The sequence below is a fragment of the Rhineura floridana genome, chromosome 12, assembly GCF_030035675.1.
Source record: "Rhineura floridana isolate rRhiFlo1 chromosome 12, rRhiFlo1.hap2, whole genome shotgun sequence".
Classification (NCBI taxonomy): domain Eukaryota; kingdom Metazoa; phylum Chordata; class Lepidosauria; order Squamata; family Rhineuridae; genus Rhineura; species Rhineura floridana.
In genome coordinates, this window is record NC_084491.1 from 12,633,443 (window position 1) to 12,654,216 (window position 20,774).

The 20,774-nt window shown below is 43.3% G+C and overlaps 1 protein-coding gene across 3 annotated transcripts in view; it reads left to right on the forward strand.

The window, feature by feature from the left end:
* The first annotated feature begins 2,291 nt into the window (after positions 1 to 2,291).
* Positions 2,292 to 20,774, forward strand: part of PPP3CC (protein phosphatase 3 catalytic subunit gamma) — an 81,871-nt gene continuing 63,388 nt past the window's right edge. The window contains exons 1-2 of one of the 3 annotated variants that reach the window (XM_061593445.1): positions 2,292 to 2,723; positions 3,420 to 3,528. In XM_061593445.1, the coding sequence (XP_061449429.1) occupies positions 3,489 to 3,528 (40 nt within the window). In that variant the 5' untranslated portion in view covers positions 2,292 to 2,723; positions 3,420 to 3,488. Of the gene's footprint in view, positions 2,724 to 3,419; positions 3,529 to 14,129; positions 14,305 to 20,774 lie in introns of all 3 variants that reach the window. The other 2 variants (XM_061593443.1, XM_061593444.1) reach the window with 2 other exon arrangements.

A 20,774-nucleotide genomic window follows, 5' to 3' on the forward strand; every position in this document is an offset into this window, starting at 1 on the left:
AAGATTGGCGTTACATTTGCCGCTTTCCAGTCCTCAGGCACGGAGGAGGACCCAAGGGACAAGTTACATATTTTAGTTAGCAGATCAGCAATTTCACATTTGAGTTCTTTGAGAACTCTCGGGTGGATGCCATCCGGGCCCGGTGATTTGTCAGTTTTTATATTGTCCATTAAGCTTAGAACTTCCTCTCTCGTTACCACTATTTGTCTCAGTTCCTCAGAATCCCTTCCTGCAAATGTTAGTTCAGGTTCAGGGATCTGCCCTATATCTTCCACTGTGAAGACAGATGCAAAGAATTCATTTAGCTTCTCTGCAATCTCCTTATCGTTCTTTAGTACACCTTTGACTCCCTTATCATCCAAGGGTCCAATTGTCTCCCTAGATGGTCTCCTGCTTTGAATGTATTTATAGAATTTTTTGTTGTTGGTTTTTATGTTCTTAGCAATGTGCTCCTCAAATTCTTTTTTAGCATCCCTTATTGTCTTCTTGCATTTCTTTTGCCAGAGTTTGTGTTCTTTTTTATTTTCTTCATTTGGACAAGACTTCCATTTTTTGAAGGAAGACTTTTTGCCTCTAAGAGCTTCCTTGACTTTGCTCGTTAACCATGCTGGCATCTTGGCCCTGGCAGTACCTTTTCTGATCTGCGGTATGCACTCCAGTTGAGCTTCTAATATAGTGTTTTTAAACAACTTCCAAGCATTTTCGAGTAATGTGACCCTCTGGACTTTGTTTTTCAGCTTTCTTTTTACCAATCCCCTCATTTTTGTGAAGTTTCCTCTTCTGAAGTCAAATGTGACTGTGTTGGATTTTCTTGGCAATTGGCCAGTTACATGTATGTTTAATTTAATAGCACTGTGGTCACTGCTCCCAATCGGTTCAACAACACTTACATCTCGCACCAGGTCCCGGTCCCCACTGAGGATTAAGTCCAGGGTTGCCGTCCCTCTGGTCGGTTCCATGACCAACTGGTCTAGGGCATAGTCATTTAGAATATCTAGAAACTTTGCTTCTTTGTCATGACTGGAACACATATGCAGCCAGTCTATGTCCGGGTAGTTGAAGTCACCCATTACTACCACATTTCCTAGTTTGGATGCTTCCTCAATTTCATATCTCATCTCCAGGTCTCCCTGAGCATTTTGATCAGGGGGACGATAGAAGTCTTTGTGGAGGGGGTAACTGCGTTAAGTCTGTTGCAGTAAAAACAATGAAGTCTCATGGCACCTTAAATACTTGAATTTATTGTGGCATCAGTTTCGGCAAATGATAGCCCACTTCGTAGCTTAGCAGAATTGTTGTGGCACACACTTGGTGGACTCAACCCTGTTCTATCAACTGTTTGAAATGTGTGGTTCTCAGTTGAGGCGTATGTGTGTGTACAGTATATATACACACAGAGAAAACAGATACCCTGGGCTGTTGTGGCAAGGTCATCTTTTAGTTGGGTGGGGGTAGGATTTGTCTTTCTCTGATATTGCTTGATGAGCATGTACGGTGAAGGGTCATAGCTGTGATAGAGCATTTGCTTTGCATGCACAAGGTCCCAGGTTCAATGCTCAATGGCATCTTTCAGCAGGGCTGGGAAAATACCTCCTGCCTGAAACCATGGAGAGTTTCTGCCAGTTTGTGTAGACAGTACTGAGCTAGATGGACCAATGATCTGACTCAAGATCAGGCAGTTTCCTTATGTTCCTAAGATTGTAAACAGCACAACCAAAAATTTGCTGCAAAAATGCAACCAAAAGTAAGTCCTGGACCATTCACATGGCGGTGCAAGTGTAGTGGACCTTATATGTAGTGGGCCATTCAGACAGAAAGCATCCCCCCCCCCCAAAAAAGATTGGGGCACTATTGAGAAGCATTCCTGCCAGGACTTTTTTTATCTTCTGAGGGATTTAAACGCATCTTCAGACCCTCTCTATGGGAACACTGTTGCATTAGTAAGAGGTTGTATTAGAGCAGCCTCATTGTGCACCTGGCGAACCTCTCTTACCCCTTTTCCCCACCTAGGTAGATGTGAGAGGTTTCCCCTTTCTTTTCGCCCGCCAGCCCCTGCCTCAAATCTAGCTCCAGCTGTGTGTGTCCTAGCAACTCTCCTTCGTTCAAAATGGCGGCAGGGAAATCCATTGACCGCAGCTTGATCATGTGACCGAAGGTAGCTCAGGCTGCTCTACTCCCCACCTCCGTCTCGTCCCCCTCTCTGCTCTGCAAGCGCAGGCGTGACGGAGGCCAATCAGAACGCGTGTGGTAGCGGCGACCTCGTAAGGTGGAGTAGGAAAGGCTCGCTTAACGCATGCGTAACGGCGTTGGGGAAAAAGCGCTCGCGGGGGCGAGTGAGAGAGAGAGCTTGGAAGAAGAGGGTGGTTGCCTGCGCCTGCGCCTTAGACGCAAATTGACGGCGGCCTTGACAGCTTATGCCTTGTGTGCCGTAGAAGAGGGGGTTGGAGAGAGCGAGTAGCGATGCTGGCGCATGCGTGGTAGCGGGCAGGCGCGGGGGCTCGGGTGGAGAAAGCCGCCGCCGCCCGGGCGCTGAGAGGATTCCCTAGTTCTTGCGTCTCCGTCACCGCCGCCTGGGCCTGCTCAGCCGCTGCCGTTGCCGCCGTCGGAGTCCCGGCCCCTCCCGTGGGGAGGCAGGAAGGTCCCGGGAGCCGACGGGACAGGCGGGACCATGTCTGGGCGCGCCCAGAGCGGCAAGCAGTCCACGACGGAGCGCATCGTGAAGGGTGAGGGGGCTGCGGGGGCGTCCAGAGCGGCTGTCAGGGTTGCGGGGTGAGGGGGGAAAGGAGAGGCTTCCGTATGGGTAGTGGGGAGCCACTTCCGTTACCTGAGGCGGGAGGAAGGGTATGAGGGAAGCGCGGGAGTGGTGTCATTATCCTACACCACCATCTTCATCCTCATGGCTGGGGTGGGGGAAGAAAGGGCGGGTAGATTTGGGTTCCGTTTTATGCTGGGGGTCGGGGTGGCGGCCTTGGGGGGCATTTGTGGTACGCTTAACGACGAGGGATAGAAATAATAATAAATGATAAATTATAATAATGTTTAGAATTGTTTGCAGGATCCCATTTAGAGAGGGGCGGAAGGGCAACCCTTCCTCACCACAAAGCTCAAGTTATCCCATTATTATATCCGGTGGAAGATAAATGGGCTACCCAATTTATTTTCTATGAGGTGCTTTATTCATTTATTCTAGGATTCTATGTAGACGGAGTGGAAGGGCAGTCTTGGTCTCTATCGCGCACGCATGTACCCAAAGCTCCAGTTACCCTATATTCTGGGGTGTAAGATAATAGGGCACCCAGTTTGTATTGGATAGGCTGGATTATTACTTTTATTAGCAGCAGCTGAAACATCTCATTCAGATGAGGTGGAAGGACAGTCCTTTCCCCTTTCCATAAGACTACATGTTTCCTGTTTTATAGGGTAGGAGATAATGGGGTGCTGGATTTATTTTGTACGGGGTTGGACTGCAGAAGCCATAAAACATTCAAATGTGGGGGTGGAAGATCTGTGCCATTCCTTCATTTTCAGGTAAGGATGTTGTAAGAGTGGGAGAGGTGGTCTGGGTGGAGTAAGGATTGTCTTCTTTTATCTTAGCAGGTGAGAATGAACCACAGCTAGGATATGAAGGGAAGATAGAGCTATGACATAAAAGGGGGAGGGGGAGGCTGATATAGGACCAGGGAGTTGCATGGAGACTGAATTGAGGATTAGTGATGGTGACACCCTTGTGTCATGACAGTGACATTTTAAAGGCTTGTGCTACTTAACACAGCCTTTTCTTTTTCATGTGTTTGTGTGGTGTCTGTGGAGCTGTTACATAGATATCTAGGAGGGTGATATGAAATTAACCTGTGTGGCTGATTAGAACTGGGGTAGGGAGTCATCAGGCCCCCATTCCCACTTGAGTATGGTTTACCCTGCTCTCTCTGTGGTCCTAACAGGCATACTTGCAGCCTCTTTTTGTCACTTGCTGTAACTACCCTTGAAACTTTCTTGCTTTTGTTCAGCATACTTGTCTTTTTAATGACCAGTGACCACCTAACACTCCCCCCTTGTGCCCTCAAACTTGTGCACCAGAAATGGCACATGCTGTTTTAAAATAGCTGGTGATACTGGAAACAGTTAATAAGCACGAGGGCAAAATGTTAATTGAGAAGCTGTTGGATTAGTGAGAGGCTTTTACAATGTAGATTTAGCTGTCCTAATTAATCTGGTGCCATCTATTGTATCCCATGTACTGGGAAAAGATCTGTTTTATGCAATCATTTGTTTAAATGTTCATTCGGCACCTAGCTGTTCCAGATAAACACCTTCAGCAATACAGAGACTAGGAGAACTTGGGCGTATGAAATTTTTATGACCAGCTACCTTGGCTTTTGATTTGTTCTGTTGTGTCAACTAGACCTCTGCAGTGTTATCTTGTAGGAGTTGTTGGCCATCCTTCTGAGACTCTGTTATCTGCTTTTCCAGTCCCTGTCGAAATGCTTGTTGTTGTATTGTGTGCCATGCAGCCAGATACTCATATCTGATGGGTGTTTTTAAAAAGATACTGTTGTTATTGACCTCATGAGGATTTGCAGTAATGTAGTAATTTGCAGGCCAAAAGATGCAGAATTCTGGATAAAGGGTCATTTCCCCCCCCCCCAACATTTCACTTTCATTTCCAATCCCCAGCCACCCATCTTCCCCTTCCTATTGTTTGCTTTATGCTCATGAATACTTTATTTTTCAACACTTCACACAGATTAGGCATTGTTTAGGTGTAGTCACAATGCTCCCCCCCCCCGCTCTAAACTATATTGTGTTTGTTTGTATGAAGAGTTGTGCTACTGATGAGTGGATAGTAGGAATGAGTAGATTAATCTTAGGTATAAGTACTTTTGCTCTTAATGTAGAATTTTGAGCACTCACTTCATGTATTGAAAAGGGTGTGTGGAAGAGAGACCCTACTTTTGAGCATTATTTTATTCACCTTGCTTGTGCGGACACAGGATGACTAAAGAGTGGTAAGAGCTAACTCTTGTATAAAGTGACTGAGTGCTGTCCTATTTAGACAGCAGGGGTAATACCGTGGTTGATAGTTCCAAGTATGCATGCACAGAATTAGTCTAAGTCTCATTAAATCCAGTAGAGGATACTTCAAAGCTAGTGTGCACAGGATTGAACCTTGAGAATGTAAACTTGGGCTGACAAGTTTCAGTGTGGTGTAGGGGACAGTGTATTGGACTTGGATCAGAGAGATCTAGGTTCACATCCCCACCCACTTGGTGACTTTGGGCTAGTGCCCAATTCTCAGCCTGACTGCTTGTGAAGATAAAATGAGAGGGGGAATGTACCTTGTGCATGTCTCTGAACAGGGTGAGGGGGGAATAACAGCAAAATGTAATAAGTACTAAGGGCTATGGACTGCTGATATAAAAGAGGATTTAATGGGAATCTTTTATCCAAAAGGCCAGAGTGTAGGAATTACTTTTATCCAATACGTTTCTGACCAGTTATAGCTCAGATATGTCTAGTGCATGAAGTAGGTCTGGGATTTAAGGAGAAATATTCACTATTCAAGTGTACAGTGAGGAATGAGTGAGACAGTGTTTGTGGTATACAGCTTTTCTCAACCTTGGAATCCCTAGATGATGCTTGACTACAATTCCCATCGGCTCCAGCCAGCATGGCCAATGGTTAGGAGTGATGGGAATTGTAGTCCAGTAACATCTGGGAACCGAAAGGTTGGGAAAGGCTGGTATAGAAGCATCTTAGTGTTGTTTCCCCCCTCCTGATAATTAGCAGTGGGATGAGTTATTTGGTTCATCCTCCTCCCTTCCGATGTAGGCAGCAGACACTATTTGAAGTAATTTTGGATGCCTGGGGCTCTACTTCTTTTAAAACAAAATGATTGCAAGGTGATTTACTGTATCTACCATAGTTCCATTTGAGATCAGAGGAGAAATCTAGACCGATCACTTTGTGTACTGAAAATGTCTCCATCTTATTAAATATACAAGACTGCTTGCTCCATAAATTTATATTTGTAAGTGTCTTTGCAAATATTAGATCTTTTTTTAATCAGTGATGTTTCTAATGTTTATTAAAACCAATAATGGACCAATTTGCTTGGGGCCCCTATCCCATTTCTCATACTAAGAACTGTACTGATAAAATTTCATGTTGGGGATCATATCTTGTTTTGCCAGTGTCTTAATTTTTAAACATGCAGTGAACTGCTTTGAGGAATATCTCTGAGGAAGTTCTCAGGATCAAACTCTGACAGAACTGATTCCACATCCTTGATGTAATTCTTGCAAATTTGGCACTAAAAATATATGGCTTGTCAAACGTTGGATGTAAGTAAGAAACTCAAGAACAAACTTAATGCAGATTTCCCTCTCCCCACCCCACCCCATTGTTCCCTACTTCCCATTAGTTCCTTATGCTCCTAGATCCCCTTATACATCCAAATTGTGTGAAATTTGATAGCACAATTGAAGAAAGGTGCAAAAGCAAAGGACTAGTGAGATGTGGAAGCCCAATTATAATAAGGTTAGGAATGGGCTATGATAAAACCACTGTATGTACTTACTGTATTTATTTCAAACATGGGGCTTAAGAATTGAATAGCCCATGGCATTCTCTCCTCAATTAATAACTGGTCTCCTCCAGATGAGAGAACAATCTCTTTATGTGACCATCTCAGCTCATGGCAGCCATGGTTTTCAATCAGTGTACTAAATTCCAGCCATGTTGGCCCATAGAAGGCTCAGCCTGATTGTAATTGCAGGGTTCATCTAGCTTGGCTTTTGGTGTGCTTCTGCAGGCATTGTCCCAAATGTCTGAAAATCTGAGATGATTGCATGAGAAGACGTTTACATATAAGATGGGGAGGAGCACAAGAGAGCAATAACCACAATATGTGGCTTAACATTACATCCAAAGTGGTGATTGTGGTTTATTGCACTGAAACCACAATTGGAAAGCCAAAAATCAACCCATAATAGTTTGGAGGGAAAGAAACCATGATCTCCATTTTAGATGTAAGCCAGGAATTGTGGTTTGTTTGCAGTTGCTCATGCTAGGGGAGGAGTAAAGTGGGAGCCATCACTGCATTAACTACGGTTTACTATGACATGCAAACTTGGCCACTGAATCATAGCATTGGATTTATCCTGTATATGCTTCCTTGTGGAAGAGCAGGATACATGTAGTAATACATTAGTTAATATGCTTTTAAATATTTGTTGTTCAGTGATTCTATAAAAGAAATCCAAATCTTCAAACTGCTAAGTCAAGGGAAAAAATGTGGGCAACATCAGAAATCTCCATTGTAGAGGCAAGCTGGTTTGAGAATTTAGTGCAGGAAGTTTAGAATGGATGGAGAGTATCATAGTGTTTGGTTTTTACATATAGAATCTTAAATCCTGGCAGTTATTTTGGTCAGGTCAGATAGGTGTTTCATCTAAGGTTGATGACCTTTCTCTAAAGGAATAATATTGCTCAGTAATGTGGTGTGACTTCCAACTAAGGATGTAAGGAATATTAATAGCTAAAAATGAAGTTTGTATCATTTTTGGCAGTGAAATTTTTAGTTGCTTATATTCTGTCCTGTTCCTCTGTAAGGGATGTAAACTGAGTCTATTGTAAAAGGGTACTTTTGAGTGTAACCCTTTTGCTTACAAAACGTGAACTATGTTATGCAAATTAGATTACTCATGGAATTAAATTTCATATGAAATTGTGCAAAAACAGATGAGAGAAAAAATTTAACAAACTGCCTCAATTAGCAGGAGAGGCTATTTGAGCTACATTAAAAAAAATAACATAAAACATCCATCCATGCGGCAACATCTTTTTATTTGCAGGTATAAAGGTCTTGGGTTTTGGCTTGGTCATAACTTAATTGTCAACATGCGAAAGCCTTGATTCTTTGTCATTTGAGTAGGCTTGCCATCGTTAAACCATTCTTTTCCTGTGATTCATTGTAGATCTCTGGAATCAGTTTTAAAAGATTTGGCTGCTGTAGGTGATTGTCATATCATAAATGGATTAGTGGTCAGCAGAGAGTAAGGCAGTCAGCTAGAATAGTGCCCCATAATATAAAGGAGCTTAAAGATTGCTGATATGGACCATACTTCATTGTGCAATAACATCAAGTATCCATCTGCTTTCATTTCAAGTAACCAGCAAAGGGGTCTTGTTGCCCTTTGTGATTGGGAGGGCGGAGTCCTTGTGGTATGCTCATCTAATATATTAGAAGTAATCAGAGAATCATAGATTTGGAAGGTATCTCGGAGATCACCTAGTCTACCCCTTGCTCGATTCAGAGCCGGAAACCTTTTATTGATTGATTTGAAGTATATTTGCCCAGTCCTTCAGCCCAAAAATATTTTCAGAGCTGCTTAACAATGATCAGTAATAAGATGGTCCCTGAGTTTTTAATCTAAAAGACACAGCACAAAGGGATTAGGGAGGGAGGAGGTATAAAGCAAACTTAGGCCCTACTTCTTAGTTTCAAATTCTTATAAATGCTCTTTCTGGCAGTGAGGGATGAAGCAAACTTCTTTCCATTGTTTCCCCTCTGCCCAAATGATGAGGCCAGGTTAGTCTCCCTCTTGCTATTATGTTCTTTCTAGAAGACGGGAAAATGCCCCTTGGTCCCCTGGCTGAAGATGGAGAGAGCTGCCTTTCTGTTCTACAATCCCAGCTTTGCTTCATAATTTAGAATGCTATAGAGCTAGATCACCCTTCTACGAATGTAGGTACATTCTGACAAATCTGAAGCATTTTTGTCAGTTACACAAGAGTGAGTGCCAGACTCCTGGGAAAGTTTCGTCTGTCAGTGATGATCAAAAGAGCTACATTAAGGGGTGCCCAAGAGCTAGCATACACCTGGGGGAATTTTTTTAAACTTCTGTTGACCAGCAGATCTCCATGCTGTATTGCAACCCATTTTTAAAACCCCTCTCAAGTTTCTAAAATAGTATTCTATTAAAGAAGCTGATGAATTCAAGAGGCCTGGCTCCAAATTTCTATTCAGCCATGAAGACTTGACACAGACTTCCAGGATGGAACTAATGTAGCAATAGAAGGACACTTGTGGGAGATAATTGGTAGGTGGGAGGAAGGTCTTAATGGTTCCCCATTGTCTGCTACTGCTCTCCTGCTTTGCCCCCTTACTAAGCTAGTCTCTGATACTATACTCTCTTGCAGAGGAAAAAATAACAAGACGGGATGGATGGGGATTTGCAGAGGGAAAAGCACCCTTCCTCCCTAACAATCCTCCCTAGAACTCTTCTCTCTGCCCCTGGCATTCCTGTTAGCTTGGCAAATGCTGGTTTCTGAATATACAATTGCCAGATAATGTCTAATTTTACCTTCAGCCTAATGTCTGCCACAAGAAGGAAGAAAAGCGTAATAAATTAATTGGGTGTGCAGAACCAGCTACACAGTTCTTTGGATTCTGTCCATGGTATCCTTGAAGAAGAAATCCCTGTGAGTCATGTGCAGTTCTCTGCTCTGAAGAAGAGTCTGTTGTTCTCTCTGTATCCAGTGATGAAAAATCCAAAGAGCTATGAAGGCTCTCTCCCCCTACCTAAACTAGAAATTTGGGCACAATTGGGAAAAAACCTTCTGATACTTTATGTTTCAGAATGATCAGTGAAATCATTTCTATAGCAGTGTTTTAACACAACGTTATTCACAGACCATTCACCCTGCTGCAGATCCTACACCCAAGATTCAAAGTTAGCAATGAAGATAGCATTGCTGTTGCATTTGACTAAATTACTAAAGCAGCAATACTTTTAGTACCTGATGTTGGAAAATTACTTTCAAATACAGAACAACTTTGGATATTTGGTTCCATCAGGGAGGCTACCAAGACTATTGCTTTGTGCAGCACATCCTCTTGCCTCTCAGTTGCCCCAGATTATTTTGTCTTCTGCGTAAAATAAAGGACAGTAATGCATATTTGAAAATATGTGCACAAAATCAAGGAATAAACCAGACTCCCCCATCAATTGCAGTTCAAAATGTCTGGAGGCATGTTGGGGAAAGTTAGAATGAAAGAGCTGAGAAGCTGAAGGTTTAGTTATGCTGATGTGGTGTGGTTAGAGCAGGGGTGGGGAACCTCAGGCCTGGGAGCCAAATGCAGTCTTCCAGGCTTCTTTATCTGGCCCTTGAACTATCCCCAGGCCACATCCTTCCCCCCCCCCCCGGCTGCACTCCTCACTGACCCTGCTTTGCATCCCCAGCATGTAATATGCCATTGAACCCTGATAAAGGAGGATGGAGAGGAGTTTGAGAGTGTGTGTAGAAACTAGCTGACTGTAGAAAGGTAACATTTACGTCCATTGCTCTTGCTGCTGTTGTGTCTGCATCTATCCACCACTTGCATTTGGCCCTTGGAAGGGTTGCGGCACTTGAGCTAATGGCTGCCAATTAGTTTCCGGGCCAAGTTCAAGGTTCTAGTTTTGGTGTACAAAGCCCTACACAGCTTGGAACTAGGATACCTGAAAGATCGTCTTACCCAGTCGATCACTGTGCTCTGGAGGTGAAGGCCTCTTGCCGATCAGGGCTGTGGAGTCGGTACGCCAGACCTTCGACCCAGACTCCGACTCCTCTATTTTTCTACTGTCCGACTCAGACTCCTTCATAAATGGTAAATGTATATTAACTAGTAATAACAAATTTACTGTAGTAAAATGGTAGCACAAGGCATTTCATCACCACCACGTGAATCCAGAGCTTGGAAAAGTTACTTTTTTAAACTACAACTCCCATCAGCCCCAGAGATTGGGCTCGTGGGAGTTGTAGTTTTAAAAAGTAACTTTTCCAAGCTCTGGATTCACGTGGTGGTGATGAAATGCCTTGTGCTACCATTTTACTACAGTAAATTTGTTATTACTAGTTAATATACATTTGCCATTTATGAAGGAGTCGGAGTCGGTACATTTCTTCCGACTCCGACTCCACCCAAAATTGCTTCCGACTCCACAGCCCTGTTGCAGATACCATCTTATCAGGAGGTCTGTTCCGCACAACATAGGAAGCAGACCTTTAGTATAGTGGCACCTACCCTTTGGAATTTCCTCCCCTTAAATAGTGAAAAAATGGAAATGGACTGCCTTCAAGTCGATTCCGACTTATGGCGACACTATGAACAGGCTTTTCATGGTAAGTGATACTCAAGAGGTGGTTTACCATTGCCTTCCTCTGAGGCTGAGAGGTAGTGACTGGCCCAAGGTCATCCAGTGAGCTTCATGACTGTGTGGGGATTCGAACCCTGGTCTCTCAGGTCGTAGTCCAACTCTCTAACCATCACACCACACTAGCTCTCCCCTTAAATATTAGACAGGCACTGCCTCTGTTATCTTTTCAGCACCTATTAAAGACCCTCTCTCAACAAGCCTTTTAAGTAGAGGCCTTATCCCAGTCTATGTCTATGCTGAAATAGCCTTTAAAGACATTTTGAAGTTGTTTTTCAAAAATGTTTTAAAGATGTTTTGTTAATATTTTGTTTGTTTTGTTTGTTTGATATGTTTTAAAGTCTTTTAAAAAGCTGTTTTAAAGTGCTTTAATGTTTTTGTTTGCTGCCGTGGGCTCCTTCTGGGGGGAAGGGCGGGATATAAATTGAATGAATGAATGAATGAATGGAAAGGTTCAACGTCCCCAGGTTAGAGTGTTGGACTTAAATCAGGGAAATACAAACCCTACTCAGTAATGAAGCTCACTAGGTAAACTGTTGCTATCTCTCAGCCCATGGGCTAGTACTTGTGAGGATAAAATAGGAATGGAAAGAATGATGTACCATAAACCATGAATAGGAATGGGAGAACCCTGAGTACTTGAAAGAGGATCAGGATAAAGATGTTGTTGCTTATGATAAAAATGGTGGTAGTGGTGATGATTATAATAATACTTAATGGGATGTAGTGGGATATAAATAAAAATGAATTCAGGATATCCAGTTTTGCATAATTGCTTGCTACTTATTTATAAGAAAGCCATGCTTATTTCTGAGCTTCTGTTTCCATGAATAATGCAGAGTTTTTGAGGGTACTGCAAAGCCAAAGAGCTGTATCCAAAGGCTTGGGCATGCCCAGTGATTTCTTTTTTACAAAAGGATTTCCTTCGGATTCAAGCTCCAGTGACATATGACAAGCTACTTTTAGAACTTCTCTGTTTCAAAAGAGGTTTGCCATGAGGTTGGGAGTGGAGGGGGGGATGAAGGAGAAGACCCCTATTCAAAAAAACACAACCCCAAGACTTCCTTAACTGTGCAGAACTAGTCCTGTGATTCTTTGGACCCAGACTGCTCTTTGTATGGTCAAATAATAAAACCTTCCTTATGTTTACTACCTTAATGATTCTTTCCATTGTCAACTTTTCATTTTATTTTTATTTTTCCACTTGGTAAAAAAATATATATACTTGGTTTACATTTAAGGTGCAAGTGTTTCTGCTCCCTAATACTGGGTGTATATAATAATAATAATAATAAATTTAATTTCTTCGTCGCCTATCTGGCCAATGGCCACTCTAGGCGACTTACAAAATTGTTAAAATACAATTGATAAAATACAGTAATACAATATAAAAACAACACATCTGCAGCAACAATATTAAAACTGGGCAGGAGGCATTTCAGTTATAACAATTAACCCTCCCCAGATACCCCGAAGGCCTGCTGAAAGAGCCAGGTCTTTAAGGCTTTCCGAAACACATTTAAAGAAGAGGCGTGTCGGAGATCTTGTGGGAGGGAGTTCCAAAGAGTGGGGGCCGCCACTGAGAATGCCCTCTCTCTTGTACCCGCCAATCTGGCTGTTTTTGTTGGCGGGATTGAGAGAAGGCCCTGTGTGGCCGATCTTGTCGGGCGGCATAATTGGTGGCGTTGAAGGCGCTCCGTGAGATAAACTGGGCCGGAACCGTGTAGGGATTTAAAGGTCAATACCAACACCTTGAATTGGGCTCGGAAAACAACTGGTAGCCAGTGTAGGTCGAACAACACTGGTGTGATGTGATCTCGGCGGCGACTATTCGTAAGTAGTCGAGCCACCGCATTTTGTATCAGTTGTAATTTCCGGACAGTTTTCAAGGGTATCCCCACGTAGAGCGCATTACAGTAGTCCAAACGAGAGGTGACCAGGGCGTGTACCACTAGTGGGAGCTGGTGAACAGTAAGGTAGGGTTGCAGCCTTCGTATGAGGTGTAGTTGGTACCAGGCTGCCCGGCTCACAGCCGAAATCTGAGCCTCCATGGACAGCCTGGAATCAAGCACAACCCCAAGGCTGCGGACCTGGTCCTTTAGGGGTAGACTCACCCCGTTGAACTTCAGGTCTATGTCGCCCAACCTTCTCTTGTCCCCCACAAGTAGTACCTCGGTCTTATCAGGGTTCAACTTCAGCTTGTCCCTTCCCATCCATCCACTCACGGATTCCAGGCACTTGGACAAGGTCTCCACAGCCAACTCTGGTGAAGATTTAAACGAGAGATAGAGCTGACTGTCATCCGCATATTGATGACACTGCAGCCCAAATCTCCTGATGATTGCCCCCAGCGGCTTCATATAGATGTTAAATAGCATGGGAGAGAGGATAGAGCCCTGTGGCACACCACAATTGAGAGGCCAAGGGTCTGATACCTCCTCCCCCAACGCTACCTGTTGGTACCTATCGGAGAGAAAGGAATGGAACCACTGTAATACAGTGCCTCCAATTCCCAATCCCTCCAGGCGAAGCAGAAGGATACTGTGGTCGACAGTATCAAAAGCCGCTGAGAGATCGAGGAGGACAAGAAAGGTGGATTCTCCCCTATCTAATGCCCTCCTCAAATCATCTACCAGAGCGACCAAGGCTGTTTCAGTTCCGTGACCAGTCCTGAAACCCGATTGGTATGGATCCAAATAATCCGTTTCATCCAAGTGTGCTGACAACTGGTTGGCCACCACTCGCTCAATGACCTTGCCCAGAAATGGCAGATTCGAAATTGGGCGGAAGTTATCGAATACTTGGGGATCCAAGGAGGGCTTCTTTAAGATGGGCTTTACAATTGCCTCCTTGAAGGCTGATGGCATCACACCCTCTTTCAAGGATGCGTTTACCACCGCTTTGATCCCCTCGCCCAATTTCTCTCTGCAGCTCACAAGGAGCCATGAAGGGCAAGGATCAGTAAGACAAGTGGTTGGCTTCACAGATGAAAGCACCTTGTCCACTTCCTCAGAAGGGAGAAGCCGAAACCGATCCCAATTTACCGGCATGCAACTGGCCAACTCTGGTTCATCCACTGTGTCCACGGCGCACGGGATCGAGCTCCGTAAGTGTTCGATTTTATCGGCGAAGTGTTTTGCTAATAAGTCACAGGAGGCCTTTGACTGTTCCAAGGGTTCCTGAGCAACTGGACCGACCAGACTTCGGACCACCTGGAACAGCCTCCTGGGACAGCACTCCGCAGACGCAATAGAGGCAGCAAAGAAAGCCTTCTTTCCTACCTTTATTGCCACTTGGTAAGCAGCTACTGCTGCTCTAACCTGTGTCCGGACATCTTCGGAGCAGGATTTCCGCCACCGGCGCTCTGGTCGTCTCACCTCCTGTCTCAGACTACGCAACCGTGGTGTATACCATGGTGCTAGCTGAGTTCTATTCAGGGGGAGAGGACGTTTCGGAGCCACACGGTCTAATGCCCTGGTGATCCCCACGTTCCACTCCTTCACCAGGGTTTCGACCGGGCGACCTTCAGCAGGTTCCAATTCCCCAAGCGCAGTCAGGAATCCATCCGGATCCATCAGGCGTCTGGGGCGGACCATTTTAATAGGTCCTTCACCCCTGCGGAGGGGGCATGGCAACGAGAAGTCCATATTTACCAGGTAGTGGTCTGACCATGACACAGGAGTGGCAAGAATCACTCCCAACTTCAGACCACTTCTCTCCTCTCCCAGGACAAATACTAGGTCGAGAGCATGACCGGCTACATGGGTGGGCCCAGTATTACTTAGGTACAGTTCCCAGGAAGCCATGGTTTCCAGGAAATCCCGAGGGGCTCCTATGAGAGCGGCCTCGGCATGCACGTTAAAGTCACCCAGAACCAACAGCTCTGGGGACAATGCCCGTACAGCCGAGACCACCTCCAGCACCTCGGCCAGGGAATCTGCCGTGCAGCGGGGTGGGCGGTACACCAGCAAGATCCCTAAACTGCCCTTCGGGCCCAACCTCCAGTACATACAATCAACAAATTGAGTCCTATGGAGGGGAGGTCTGGCAAAAACCAAGGACTCTCGATAGATGACTGCCACACCCCCTCCCTGCCTTCCCACCCTCGGCTGCTGTGCGTAACGGAAACCTGGCGGACACATGGCCTCAAGAATTGGAGCAGAGGCTTCGTCCAGCCAAGTTTCCGTAATACATGCCAGGTCTGCGCGCCCATCCAAGATCATATCATATGTGGTCGTTATCTGAATTGCATTTATGCATTTATACTTTTAAATTTGATAAATATTCCAGATGATAGTTTTATTTGATAACTCAGTTTCACACAATATGTTTCATGTTCTTAAAGCAATAGTTTAGATTTTTGATAAGAAAGTATTGCATAATTTTCAGTTTTTCTCACAGTGTCAGGTTGTTGTTTTTTTCCTGGAGAAAAGTTCCTTTCCTGGCTTCAAAATCTCTAGGAATGTTATATCTTTATGTGTAGTGCAAAGAAAGGGGATCCCAGGGAAAGCAGTAATTATCAAACTATTGCCTTAATATCCCATGCAAGTAAAGTAAAGCTCAGGATTCTACAGCAAAGGCTCTTACCATATATGGAGCGAGAAATGCCGTACGTCCAAGCTGGATTTAGAAAGGGAAGGGGCACCAGAGATCATATTGCAAACATATGTTGGATAATGGAATGGACCAAGGAATTCCAGAAGAAAATCACCCTGTGCTTTATAGATTACAGCAAAGCCTTTGATTGTGTAGATCATGAACAACTATGGAATGTTGTAAAAGAAATGGGAGTGCCACAGCATCTGATTGTCCTGATGTGCAACCTATACTCTGGACAAGAGGCTATTTTAAGGACAGAATATGGAGAAACTGTTTGGTTCCCAATCGGAAAGAGTGTGAGACGGGTGTATTTTATCACCCTGTTTAATCTATATGCAGAACATATCATATGGAAAGCGAGATTGGACTAACATGAAGGAGGTGTGAAAATTGGAGGGAGAAATATCAATAATTTAAGATATGCAGATGATACCGTACTACTGGCAGAAACCAGTAATGATTTGAAACGAAAGCTGATGAAAGTTAGAGGAAAGCAGAAAAGCTACAGCTGAATGTCATGAAGACTAAAGTAATGACAACAGAAAATTTATGTAACTTTAAAGTTGACAATGAGGACATTGAACTTGTCAAGGATTATCAATCCCTTGGCACAGTCATTAACCAAAATGGAGACAATAGTCAAGAAATCAGAAGAAGGCTAGAACTGGGGAGGGGGCAGCAAGAGAGAACTAGAAAAGGTCCTCAAATGCAAAGATTTATCATTGAACACAAAAGTCAGGATCATTCAGACCATGGTATTCCCGATCTGTATGTATGGATGTGAAAGTTGGACAGTGAAAAAAGTGGGTAAGAGAAAAATCAACTCACTTGAAATGTGTTGGTGGAGAGCTTTGCGCATACCATGGACTGCGAAAAAGTCAAATAATTGAGTGTTAAAACAAATTCAACCAGAACTATCACTAGAAGCTAAAATGTTGAAACTGAGGTTATCATACTTTGGACACATAATGAGAAGACATGATTCACTAGAAAAGACAATAATACTGGGAAAAACAGTAGAAAAAGAGGAAGGTCAAACAAGAGATGGATTGATCCCATAAAGGAAGCCACAGACCTGAACTTACAAGATCTGAGCAGGGTGGTTCATGACAGATGCTATTGGAGGTCACTGATTCACAGGGTTACCATAAGTTGTAATTGACTTGAAGGCATATAACAACACCAACAAATGTGTAGTGCACTAAAATGCCTCTACTACTTGAAATGCTTCCCAGTGTGCTCTAATTTATTGTTCTGAGTAGTTTTCGGCCAGAAAATAGATTTGTATTTGCACTGTTAAGGCAAAGAAAGAAAAAATCTCTGAATGATGTCTTTGTTTAGAAAACATCTTGGGTAAAAGTGGGAAGCTTCTAAAATAGCCTTCCCAAACCTGGTGCTTTCTATATGTTGTTGAATTACAACTCCCACCATCCCTGACCATTGGGCATGTTGGCTGGGGTGGTGAGAGCTGGAGAGTACAAGACATCAGTGGGATGCCAGGTTCAGGAAGGCTGTTTTAAACAGTAACTACTAAAGCCTGGTGAGCTGAAAACAAAATGGCAAAAGGGCAAGCAGCTTTAATCTTTTGTTGACTGAAGAAAAAGGGAAGTCCAGGTGACCTGTACAACTGTCAGCAGCTGAGAAGAAAAGGAATAGGAAATGCCACAAGAAGAAATTGAAAGTAGCAGGGTTTTTTGTCTGCAGATACATTGATTCCAATAACTATAAAATTCCACAGCTATGGCATAGCAAATGCAGAGGATGCATTTATAAAGATTGCAGTATTAAGGGCTAAGGGCCAATATTCTCAGTGGTTACTGGGTAGCAAGGCTGGCAATACTGTCAAGAATGGTATAGAAAACTGTTGAAACAAATACATTCTGAGATAGTTACTGTGCTATCAAAAGAAAAAGAATAGGCTTAATTAATATTAATTAGATTTTTATCCCACCCTTCTTCCCAAAGGACCCCAGAGCTCCAAAACAATACAAAATTTAGAAACAAACCAAATATCCTCCTAATCAATATTTCAAAGTTGCTGGAAGCAACATCGTCAGCCCCCAAACAACTGGATAAACAGGAATTGGACTGGAATCCTTGTAGAACTGCCATTTCAAAGAATTAGAATGTTAGGATGAGGCCAGAATATCCCTTTTCTATTCATTAGTGAAGTAAATATGAAAACATGCTCAGTGACATAACTAAATAAGAAGACAACTGCCTGTTGATGGAGTATTCTTAGCAATTAATAAAGAATAGAGTGCAGGGAGAAATGTAATGTAATCCTTGCTTCATTTTTTAAAGATAAGGCACTATCTAAATGCAAAAATTATGAACGAGGAACAATTCAAGAAAAACATTTTGAGGAATTGATACCTAAAGGTGTAGCCATAAGAAAATCTAGAACAATCTTTCCCAACCGTTGGGTCTCCAAATGTTGCTGAATTACAACTTGCATCAGCCCCAGCCAGCATGACCAATGGCCAGGAATAATGGGAATTGTAGTCCAGCAACATCTGGGGACCCAAAGGTGGAAAAGGCTGATCTAGAACATTGATAAAAACATGGACCAGAATTTGAAATACAATTATTCAGCAGTTACTGTATGAAACAGAATTGTAATCTTATTAACTGTTAAATGTTATGCAAAGGACATAAAAAGAGGTGTTTATCAAAGCTGTTGCGAAAAACAGAGAAACCTTTTCCCATAAGTGGGGGCAATGCACAACATTAAAGAACATGCTGAAACAGAGTTTTACGACTGGATATGTAACTTCGTGTGATTCTGAAACAAAATACATAGGAAATCCAGAGCAAGTAGTAGAAGACACTGACACATTTAATTGATACAAAAATGTCAATTCCATTATACAACCAGGAGAGTGGCTATATACTGTAGCCCGCATGGGTTTTTCACATCTGGCAATGTTAAATTGAAAATACCCCCCAAGCCATTCTGATGTTTCTCATAAGCTCATTTCAAAACGAAACCTTACAAACCTTATAGTTCTGAACTCAGAAATGCTTGCTTAACAACCCTGTTAATTTTCATAGTGATACACAAAACAGTCAGAGAGAACCGAGTGTTCAAAGTCTGAAAAGAGAAAAAAACCCAGAGACTTTTTTCTCTGAGAGTTCTCATAATCTGTTGAAATTCATTAAAAAATCAGCCATATTCACAGAGTACCTGTAATCCTAATACTGACCTTGCCCCATACTCTGACCTTCATCTTCTGCAGTTTAAAAGTTTAAAAAATGCCTGATTTTTAATTAATTTAAGAAATTTTGGCTGGCAGCCTATGATAACGCAGGGCATGCTCAGTAAGAACCAATTGTCAGCATTCTAAACGCCAGACTCACAGTTGCTAGGCTTGCCTAATTGGGGGCCACACCCACACCAGACTTTGATTTCACTAGAGACAGTCATGGCTTCCCTCAGAGAATCCTGGGAAGTGTAGTTTGTGAAGGGTGCTGAGAGGAGACTCCTGTTCCACTGAGAGAACTCCAGTGGCCAGACTGGTTTAACAGTCAGCCACTCTGATTGAAGGTCTGTGGAGGGAACAGGGTTTCTCCTAGCAACTCTGAGCACCCTTCACTAACTACACTTCCCAGGATTCTTTGAGAGAAGCCATGACTGTCCAAAGTGAAATAAAGGCCTGGTGTGGATGTGGCCAGGGACAGCTTTGGTTTAAATTTGGGTGGGAGGCTATATGTACCTGCTGTAGAATAAAACGGTGGGGGAAACCCTAAAGCAATGGTACTGTTACAATGTTTTCCTTTTGGAAAGGAAAGGGGCTTCCCTTCTGCCCAGTGCCCAACCATCCAATCTTCTCCCCTCCCCCTCCCCTCCCCTCCCCGCCCCTTCACTGAGTCAGTGTTGGACTATGACCTGGGAGACAGGGTTCAGATCCCCACACAGACATGAAGCTGACTGGGTGACCTTGGGCCAGTCACTGCCTCTCAGCCTCAGAGGAAGGCAATGGTAAAACCACCTCTGAATACCATTTACCATGAAAACCCTATTCAAAGGGTTGCCATAGGCAGGCCCTCCTTTAGCCTGTGCGGGGCCCAGGGCAAAAGCATAGTTGGGAGCCTCCCACATTAGGGTTGCCATATTCCAGTTCCACAAATCTGGGCAGGCTAATTTGCATATTATGCAAATATTTGCATATTAATATTTGGATTGTCCAGTTGTTTTGTTTTTGTGCCTAGGAATTACCACCAAAAACTGGGGAAAGATGTGAGAAATCTTTTTTTAAAAAAACTTAACATTTTCAGCCTTAAATGCCTAGACTCTAGTTTCCAACACTATGGAATGTTGATTGATTGATTAAGAGGATTTATATCCTGCCCTTCTGCTGTTAAAACAGAGCTCAGGACAGCTTACAAATATAATGAAAACAATAAAAATGCACAATCAATATAAAAACACAATAAAAACACAAAAAAGCAACAAACATAAAGTAAGTAAGGGCAGCAGTACGGTTAACCATTACATATACGATATATTTCAAAGATGTGGTGGGTGGAGAAAAACAAGAAGCCAAAATGTTAGGGAAAAGAATATTTCACACTACATGCTCAGTTGTAAATACTGTTGCAGCAAGTTTTACAAGTTCCTCTAGTATTCGACATTCAAAGTATCTGTATGTTTCTTAGGTTTTATAAAAGCAGAGCTTTGCTTAACTCAAAATTTCTTCTCCCTATGATCAACCACATCTACACAGGTTCCACCTCCCTACTCAAAATGAAACTGGGCCTGGAAGTGTGCAACAACCCCACACATACCTTACTACTTAGGTTACCAATGCCAGGATGTCTGTCTTATTGACTACTCTCCTGTTCCCCTCCCCCCCCCCCACTGTGCATCATGAAAGACCCAGTCCTGGGCTCAGAAAGAAAATAAATATCTGGTCCTCTTCAAAGTACTGATAAGCCTCTTGTTTTAATTAAAATAATAATTATAAGTTCTTGCTC